At 40.2% G+C, this 9,614-nt stretch overlaps 2 protein-coding genes across 2 annotated transcripts; one reads left to right on the top strand and one right to left on the bottom strand.

Annotated features, from left to right (window-relative positions):
- Positions 1 to 255: 255 nt before the first annotated feature.
- Positions 256 to 5,013, top strand: LOC114179042 (CDPK-related kinase 5-like). Its single transcript, XM_028065238.2, has 11 exons — positions 256 to 1,232; positions 1,443 to 1,573; positions 1,844 to 1,885; positions 1,996 to 2,104; positions 2,483 to 2,561; positions 2,661 to 2,957; positions 3,041 to 3,153; positions 3,235 to 3,342; positions 3,422 to 3,484; positions 3,586 to 3,753; positions 4,532 to 5,013. Exons 1-11 carry the CDS (start codon positions 681 to 683, stop codon positions 4,670 to 4,672), a joined length of 1,803 nt encoding a protein of 600 aa, XP_027921039.1. The 5' UTR covers positions 256 to 680; the 3' UTR covers positions 4,673 to 5,013.
- Positions 5,014 to 6,307: 1,294 nt separating this feature from the next.
- On the bottom strand, positions 6,308 to 8,229 carry LOC114179043 (PIF / Ping-Pong family of plant transposase). Its single transcript, XM_028065239.2, has one exon. The coding sequence runs from the start codon at positions 7,958 to 7,960 to the stop codon at positions 6,602 to 6,604; it is 1,359 nt and encodes a 452-aa protein (XP_027921040.1). The 5' UTR covers positions 7,961 to 8,229; the 3' UTR covers positions 6,308 to 6,601.
- Between the last annotated feature and the right edge of the window lie 1,385 nt (positions 8,230 to 9,614).

Raw genomic sequence — 9,614 nt, forward strand, 5'->3', positions numbered from 1 at the left:
AAACTATTTACAAAAAGTGGTTAATGAAGTCAAGAATATATTAAAGCTCTTGAATTCGACTTTACTTCAACGGAATAACAAGTGGTATGAACAAATAAAGATTTTTTAAACGATAAATGGTCCTATTTATTTTTAATTTGTTGATGAGTTTTTGCAGTGTTGCCTCGTTCATGTGACAGTAACAAATAATTGATTAAAAGATAAAAATTTTCTTTGTTGCTATAATAATGGTATATTTCTCTTGGTACGGCATTGTTGGTGATGAGTCAAAAGGGGGAACAATATGTAGCCAAACCTGTGGCAAGAAACAATAGAATACAACCCCCCTTCGCCATCTTCTCACCTAAGCATATCATCACTCTTCTCATTATCATCCTCTTCCTCGTTAATTCAATTTCAGACCTTCCCTTCTCTCTTTACTTCCCAATTCAATGAACACCCAAAACCCAATACTCACGTGCATGCCACGTGTCGCGTGAAATCAACCTCCTTCTCCTTCTTCTTCTTTTTCTTCTTCATCTTCTTCTTCTTACACTGCCCCCACAAATCCACCTCCGCCCTCTTTAAAACCCTCTGCAAAGTTCGAATCTTTCGCAGAAAACAACAAGACCCAGAAGAATCTTTTCCGCAATGGCGTGACCAATGATTGAGTAGCTCGCAGCTTCTGTGATCTTCCAGTGATGGGAGTTTGCACATCGAAGCCGCAGAAGGCGAACCCTTACGCGCTTCGCGAAGCGGAAGCCGAGGCCGACCCTTCGCAAATCCCGAAAGCCCCACTTAGTCCCGCCGCCGCCGAGAACCACCGCCGGAAAGATGACGTCGCCGCCGGGAAACAGTCTCCGTTCTTCCCGTTCTACAGCCCGAGCCCCGCGCGCTTCCTGAAGAAGTCTCCGGCGCCGGCGGGAGGGAGCAGGAGCGCGGCCTCCACGCCGAGGAGGTTCTTCCGGAAGCCCTTCCCTCCGCCTTCGCCGGCTAAGCACATAAGAGCTGTGCTGGCGCGGCGACAGGGAAAAAAGGCGGCGGCTGCTGCGATATCGGAGGAGGGGGAGGATGGTGGTGGAGCTGCGGCGGATTTGGATAAGAGGTTTGGGTTCTCCAAGGAGTTCACGAGTAGGTTGGAAGTTGGTGAAGAAGTGGGTCGAGGGCATTTTGGGTATACTTGTTCTGCTAGGTTCAAGAAGGGTGAGCTTAAGGGTCAACAAGTGGCTGTTAAGGTCATACCGAAATCAAAGGTTAACTTTTTTTATGTTCAATCCTAATCTTAATCATCATATGCCCTTCTGCTTTACATTTGGTGCATCACTTGGAACACTCAGCAGTTCTGAGATTGTCGTTGAGTTCCAAATAGTTCGGGTAGTTTACTGGAGAAAACTCGAGGTTTTATGTCATTTTTGATGGTTTGTATAGAAGGAATTAAGACTCATCACCCCTTTTTTTGCCAGATGACAACAGCAATTGCTATTGAAGATGTGAGAAGGGAGGTGAAAATATTGCGAGCTTTGAATGGTCACAGCAATTTGATACAGTTCTATGATGCGTTTGAAGACCAAGATAATGTGTACATTGTAATGGAGTAAGTTTGCGATGTTTGTTTCTGTTTCTCTTCAAAGCTATATTGTAGCTGTAGTGCTCCCTGGCCATCCTAGTGAAGTTTAACAATAACTTTTCTTTTAGCTCAAATAAAATATCTTATCATAACAATATATGATACAACCTTTTTAGTGACACCTGCACTATGGCTTAGGTTATCATATTTTTGTTTATAGAGTACCTATTTCTCGTTGATTTTTCTTTTTTGCTTTATACTGTTTTTGTAACCAGCTGGATCTTATTGACAATTCAGGTTATGTGAAGGGGGGGAGCTCTTAGATATGATATTATCAAGGTAATTTCATTTAACACACCTGCTTTACATTCTATACTGATAAGAAAATTGACCTTTGGAATTGCGCCTTGCCACTAACTAACTAACTACATGGTTTATTTCTTCTTTAGGGGAGGGAAATACTCAGAAGATGATGCAAAGGCTGTAATGGTGCAGATACTAAATGTTGTTGCATTTTGTCATCTTCAGGGTGTTGTGCACCGAGATCTTAAGCCAGAGGTGAGCATATGGTTAAAGCCTCTGAATCTGCTATATTTCCAGACTCACCTAACACTAGCTAGGCATGGAAATGGTTAGTTGGGCATGGGTGGATTACCCATTTGTAACTGAATTTTACACCCCTTCCCCAAAGAAGCCCCTCATTCTTGTCTCACAGGTAAAATGTTTGATAAAGCTCATTAACTTATCTACACGAGGAATCCTAGCTATAGTTCAGTCACTTTGATGGTTAGGAAACAAAGTCAACCATAAATAATAGCAAAGAAAATTCCATAAAGAAATTCTTTTCTATATATATATATTGAAGGTTAGATTTACTCATTGAATATGAATTTCAACTTGGAATATTATCTAACCTCCTTGCTTTTTTGTTTTCAGAATTTTTTGTACACTAAAAAGGATGAAAGTTCTGAGTTGAAAGCCATAGACTTTGGGTTATCAGATTTTGTGAGACCAGGTCTTCCTTTACTAGTCCTTACCTGGTAGTTGGTAGTAGTATCCTTTACATCATGAGAGTGTGGGAATATGATCTTGTTTCTTGAATTGCGTCTTACAGATGAAAGGCTTAATGATATTGTTGGAAGTGCATACTATGTGGCCCCTGAAGTTCTCCATAGATCTTATAGCACAGAGGCTGATGTGTGGAGTATAGGCGTGATAGCATATATTCTTTTATGTGGTAGTCGTCCATTTTGGGCTCGAACAGAGTCTGGTATTTTCAGGGCAGTTCTGAAAGCTGATCCTAGCTTTGATGAAACACCGTGGCCATCTTTATCTTTAGAAGCAAAGGATTTTGTCAAACGCTTATTGAACAAGGACCCACGGAAGCGGATATCTGCTGCTCAGGCTCTAAGTCAGTTTTTTTTACCTATAACAACATCATTCACGTCTCGTAAGATATTTTTCAAGCTGCCACCAATAATCTTTTGCTTGCAGGTCATCCTTGGATACGGAATTACAACAACGTAAAAGTTCCACTTGATATTTTAATATTTAAGCTCATGAAGACATATATGAGATCATCATCATTACGCAAGGCTGCCTTAAGGGTCCGTCCTTCTGACCACAAGTGTGTGCAATTTAGTTTTCTTTTGTAATTGACTAATTAATTTTATTTGTCTCTTTCACAGGCCTTGTCAAAAACACTGACTGCAGATGAACTCTATTATCTGAGGGAGCAATTTTCACTGCTAGAACCAAGTAAAAATGGAAGCATATCTTTAGAGAATGTTAACAAGGTTAGTCATCATGCGATGTGTATGAAATTTATCGATGTTAGATTCCACATGCTTTTCTAATTCATATATTTCTGAGCAGGCCTTGATGAAATATGCAACAGATGCCATGAAAGAGTCTCGCATCCCTGACTTTCTTTCCTCGGTAAAACAAAACTACCAAAACTACCGTGCTCTGTGTATATAGATATATCCCTTAATTTGATTTGTTTCTCTATTACATTTGTATTTCTCTTTTTATGACAGCTGAATTCATTACAATATAGAAGGATGGATTTTGAAGAATTCTGTGCAGCTGCATTAAGTGTGCATCAACTTGAAGCTCTTGATCGTTGGGAACAACATGCTCGCTGTGCCTATGAGCTCTTTGACAAAGATGGAAACAGGGCTATTGTCATTGAAGAGCTTGCTTCAGTATGTTTAGAAAAGATCACTTCACTCTTAGACTATTAGCATTATTCTCAAAGCTGCATTTACAGTTATTTCCACTAGAACTGATTTATATGTGTGTGCTTGTAATTGATGTAGGTAGTAACCCTTCTTTTTTCAAGAGGTGAAGGGGCAGTTACAAAATTTATTAGGATGAACAGAAAGTTCAACTTAAGGAGGATAAGGAATCTTCCATAGACCGTAGGAAAAGTAAAGAAAGAAAAGAACTACTGGCAGGGGTAGTTACATAGGAAACAAAAACAGATGGAGGAGGTAGTTGCAGAAAATTTATTAGGAAAGAACAGAAAGTGGAACTAATGGAGGATAAGGAATCCTCTCCACAGACAGTAGGGAAAGTTAAGAAACTAAAGAACCCAAAAAGTAGATGTATGGCAAGGCTTTGAGCCATAAAGATGCTTGGCCATAAAGCACCACCCTTTCCCATAATAGGTGAAGAGACTAAAGACACCCTTCAAAATTCATGCACGGCCCTCCAACCAAATCTAACAAAGGACTTCCAAAAATAATTGAGTAACTACATCTGATGGCATCACTTTGCATAATTTAATGCATGTGCACTTTCTATCTGCCACTTTGTTTATATGCATCTAAAGAATCTGTAGTTATTTGTTACTGATTACTGCTGGATCTGTCAAGAATGTACTGATGTGACTCTTGTTAGTCATAGGGAATCATTGAAAATTTTAAAATTACTGAGTATATATGCCTAATCCCCATCATATTTCTTCAAAATATTGTTTAGGAACTTGGACTTGGCCCCTCTATCCCCGTTCATGTTGTTCTTCACGATTGGATACGTCACACAGATGGAAAGTTAAGCTTTCTTGGGTTTGTCAAATTATTACACGGTGTATCTAGCCGAAGCCTTGCCAAGGTTCAATAAAATTTAAAGCAGAAGAGCCTTGTGTGGCTTGACTCGACCATATTTGGATTTGTGTTTAGTTGGCGCCGGAACTCATTGTTGTCTTCTTATCTGAAGCCCTTGCTAGCACCCATTTAAAAAAGTACAGGTTCATAATGAAATGCAACTCTGATTCTTTTTGAAGGAGCTCAAACTGTAAAATAGTCTACAGATCGTTGGCCTAAGAATTAATATATGAATTGTAGAATTAGATTAACTTTGTCTTTGTCTCAATGGGTGGTAATAATTTCCTGTCACCTGTATTAATGAATGCTTTTGTATAACCATAAGTTTGTGAGTCTGAAAATTTCATCTTAATTTTAGATGTTGTATTAGTGTTACCTTACATTTACATTCTATGAATCAGTTACTTTCCTAGTAGCATATTATAGGGGATTTTAGCTGTTTGAGAAACTAAAATTATTGGAAGCTGTTGCGGCTGAGCGACTCTAAATGTTTGGAAAGTGTGAAAAATGTCCACCATGATGCACATTCCGATAAGCGTGGTCTTAATAGTAGCTGAGTCAGTCGTCTCGTATCTATCAATTTTTGTTCAGTTTTCAATATTTTGCTTTGGTATTTGTGTTACTTACCGTATGTGCATTCACAAGTATATAATTTCTGCCTTTACGTGTGTACATTCACAAGTATGTAGTTACGACAAGTATGTAGTTTGCCTTTCTGTGTACATTCACACGTATGTAGTTCCGACAAGTATGTAGTTTCTGCTGAATGTAGTTACGACAAGTATGTAGTTTGCCTTTCTGTGTACATTCACAAGTATGTAGTTCCGACAAGTATGTAGTTTCTGCCTTTCCGACGTTCATGTAATGAGGGTATATTAAAATGTGCATTTTCGTTCATTACTAAACTGAATCAACTCAACAGAAACATTTGCCTTTTTATGAAAATGTAGAACGATGAATTTGAATTCATTCTTGTCATATTTCATTTCAGAAGATGTAATTCGTTGGTTTCAAGTTTTCTCAGGCATTACTTTTACATGCAGTGTTACAAACAGTTTGGGTTATCTTTGTTCTGAACTATCTATTACTTTAAGTTTGTAGTTGGTCATCACCGATGCTATGATTTTCCACAACACTATGAAAAATTTGTTCTGAACTATCTATTACTTTAAGTTTGTAGTTGGTCATCACCGATGCTATGATTTTCCACAACACTATGAAAAATACAACTTGTATCTTTTGCATCAATTGTTATTGTTGATTTGAAGTAAACTTTTACTTCCAGACACATTACCAGACACACGGTATCTAATATATTCATTAATTTCAAACATCATGCAGCTAGACCGAATATATTCATTAATTTCAAACATCATGCAGAATATATTCATTAATTTCAAACATCATGCAGCTAGACCGAAGCGGCAACATATTATTATCAGAGTCTCTTGGTGATGGACTTGCTACTAACAAATTCCATTGAATAGGTTCAGATTAAACACCTAACCAGCACAAAATCAAAGAAAGAACTAAGGACCTATCGAATCTCTCTAAAAGCATCAAAAGGAAGCATGTTTTAACATTGAAGAAGGAAGAAAGGATGTAAACGTCGAAAGCAAATGAAGGGAGACAATGGTATCAGAGTTGAAACTAGTCTTAAACATGAACATTTCATATACGAATAGAAAATAATGTTAGTAGTTCAGTCCTCCGCATTCACAAGACGAGAGGCAGCCATCACACTTTGAGAGTGTCACCAATCTAACTTATCATTATGTATTCTACTTCTACACCCGGTTATGAACGACAACAAGCTCAGAAGTTAATAAAAACTAAATCTAAAAACACACTTCTTCTCATAAAACACACAATGAGGTTGCTGTCTTGCTTGCGAGGCAGTTGACAGTTATAATAGTAAAAAAGGGGCAAAGAGATTAAGGAAGTACTATCTTGAGGAAAGCTTGTGGTGCAGATCATCAGCAAGCGCTTGCCTCAATTTTTCCCCATAGTAATGAAAGGACTTCTCACTGTCCATGACCCTGGGAGGGGGTCCACTCTCGTCGGGCTCCTTCCACAGCTCGGGTTCGGGCTCCCTTGCAATCTGGCAGAGGTTGTGCAACACGCAACAGGCAACGATGGTTTGGGGGGCGTGATGGACACCGGTGTTCAAATCCTGAAGAATCTTCCACCTCCCCTTCAGAAGGGCAATGGCCTCCACCACCACGGACCTTCCCTTCATGAGCATTCCATCAAACAGGTTCTGCGCAGGGGTGCCCATCCCGCTGGGGGAGAACGGGGTGAGGAGAAAGGGCAGCAGAGGGAAGCACCAATCGCCGACCACGTAAGGCCTCACGTGGTGGCCGCGAACGCTAATGACCTTGTCCCAGACGACGTCGCCGGAGGTAAGCCTGTGGTAGAGAAGGCTGTCGCGGAAGTGGGTGGCATCGTCGGTGCCGCCGGGGGCCTTGACGCAGACGTCCCAGAAGATCTTCTTGTGGTCAGAGACCACCTGGAGGAGTAAAGAGGGGTAGCCGTAGCGGCAGCGGTAGGGGTTGAGGTTAGGGTTGCTGTTGGGGGTGGAGCGGAGGTGGACGGGGGTGGTGTCGATGGCGCCGCACATGTTGGGGAGGGATGTGAGTTCCTCGAAGGCCTGGGTGGTCTCGAGGAGGCGGCGGCGGCCAACGGGTATTTTGATGAACTCGGGGTAGAGCTTGGTAGCGAGGAGGCGCGTGACCATGTTGGTGATTTTGGAGACGAGGTAGGGATCGAGGGAGTAGCGGGCGGCGAGGGTTTTGGCAGAGAGGCCGTGGGCGAGGCGGGAGAGGACCATGGCAACGGCGTAGTCGGAGGGTAGGGAGAGGTTGGAGAGGGCGATGTGGGGCTTGAGCTTGTCGACGACGGTTGTGAAGACGGGGTAGGAGAGGCCGTAGAGGGAGCGCCAGTGGGCGTCGCGGAGAGGGGCTTCGAGGGACCAGATGTGTTCCGTGGAGAGCGCGCGGAAGGCGGAGACGGAGTAGTCGGAGGAGGCGTTGTTGTTGGCGTGGGTGTTGGGGTTGTTGTTGGTGGTGGTGGTGGCGGCGGCGTTGGGGTTGGGAGGGGAGGAGGAGGGGCGCGTGGAGGCGACGTAGGAGAGGACGGATGCGATTGTGAAGAAGAGGAGGGGGGCGATGGAGGAGGAGTGGAGGAGGGAGGAGGGGTTGGCGGTGGTTGAGGAGAGTGAGTCGGAGAGGAGGGAGGTTGTTGGGTCGAGGGAGTTGTGGAGGTGAAGCAGATTTGACAGCATTACCAGGAACGATTGATCCATTCCCTTTCCCTTTCTCCTCCCTCACCTCCTCAACTATCGATATCTCTTTCTCTTTCTCTTTCTTTTCCAATTTCTATTCCTATCTCTATTACACTCATTCAGGGACACAAACAAAAACCTAATTCCAAACAAAACAACCGCGCTGTTTCTCTTCTTCTTCTTCTTCTGTTCTCCTGCGGTGCCAACTGACACCTACCCTGCACTGCTCTCCCCACTACTTCAACGATCCTTTTTACCTTCTTTACATTTATTTACCTACATTAAATCCCCCACACCAACACCCACTCTCTTCTCCCTCTATCACTCCATCAAACCTACAAAATAATTAGGCCACAAGTTAAAAACAAATATCTTTTTTCAAAATATGATTTGATTCCAAGATTTTTCAAAATTTATGAAGGATAAGTTAATTCATTTTTATATATTTCTTTGATATGGAAAAATATTTCTTCCTATGATCATCACATCTATCTACCATTTTTTTTAGTAAAGAATTACATATATATATATATATATATATATATATATATATATATATATATATATATTAATATAAAAAATTATAGAGTTTTTTTACTGTGTTTTCCTATTATAAAAACATTTATCTATTGTAAATATCATATATTTAAACTTAACAAAATTCAGCTAACTCTCCCTTCAAACATTTATATAGAGTGACTACAAAGTTACATCAGGTTCAAAGTTTGGGTTTGTAGTCAAACATCATACTCTAACAAATCCATAATATATTATTCAATCCTTGATATCCATTTAGTGTTCTACATTTGATTTTGATATTTTCAAGTTGCCTTTAAATATGATAAGGGTTGCATGAGACAAATATTCCTTGATTTTATGCACAGACAAAACAAGCACCAAACTAAAAGTCTGACATGGTTAGGATGTCTTGAGAAGAGACAAAGCACCTGAATCTATTTCTTGCTTCCTCATAGGCATTTGTGGTCCCTACCTAGTCACCTATTTATGATTGTGATTATGTTTCTAAGTAATAGAGTGGAGGCACTGAATTGGTCAAAAAATCCAATTTGAATAAGAGAAATCAACCTTACCAATTTTATACTTTATCCAAGCCCAAGCATTTAATTGTGTCATGGTAAATATTTCTTCTACATCTACTTTTCCTTGCCTAAAACACTATTTTGTTCCTGTGACCCCCTATGTTCCTTATAATTGAAATCCAAACACCCTTCCATAACTTATTTCCCTTACTATTAAGGGTGGGTGAACATATCAAATTGTTGGAAATGAGCTTTAATTTGATTATGATGCACCGTTCTCACTTCCACCCACCTATTACACATGTTCTAAATCTTTTTTGTTACATTGCAAGTGAGGAATAAGTGTGTATTAGTCTCTTCTTCTAACTCAAAAAATACACAGGAAATATCAGTTAATTGTACTTCTCTCCTTCTCAGATTTATCCTTGTAGGCACCTTATTCATGATTACCCTTCAAGCCAAAAATTGTGCAGATTCTGAATATTGTCTACCCCTATCCAATCTTAAACAAAAAATTCGATATGTTATTTATCTCGTTATTCACATGATACAGATTAAAAAAATACTTCTCAATTTTTTAAAATTTGAGGGAATTTATAAATACTCCAAAACATTTAAAAAATAATAATTTATAA

Source organism: Vigna unguiculata, chromosome 3 (genome assembly GCF_037176805.1).
Source record: "Vigna unguiculata cultivar grain cowpea cultivar isolate G323 ecotype 2 chromosome 3, ASM3717680v1, whole genome shotgun sequence".
In the NCBI taxonomy this organism is placed as follows: domain Eukaryota; kingdom Viridiplantae; phylum Streptophyta; class Magnoliopsida; order Fabales; family Fabaceae; genus Vigna; species Vigna unguiculata.

Coding starts and splice junctions, on each gene's coding strand:
- LOC114179042 (XM_028065238.2), top strand. CDS start 681: ATGGGAGTTTGCACATCGAAGCCGCAGAAGGCGAACCCTTACGCGCTT. Junction 2,105..2,482: donor ACCGAGATCTTAAGCCAGAG/GTGAGCATATGG, acceptor TTTTGTTTTCAG/AATTTTTTGTACACTAAAAA. Junction 3,754..4,531: donor TCATTGAAGAGCTTGCTTCA/GTATGTTTAGAA, acceptor AATATTGTTTAG/GAACTTGGACTTGGCCCCTC.
- LOC114179043 (XM_028065239.2), bottom strand. CDS start 7,960: ATGGATCAATCGTTCCTGGTAATGCTGTCAAATCTGCTTCACCTCCAC.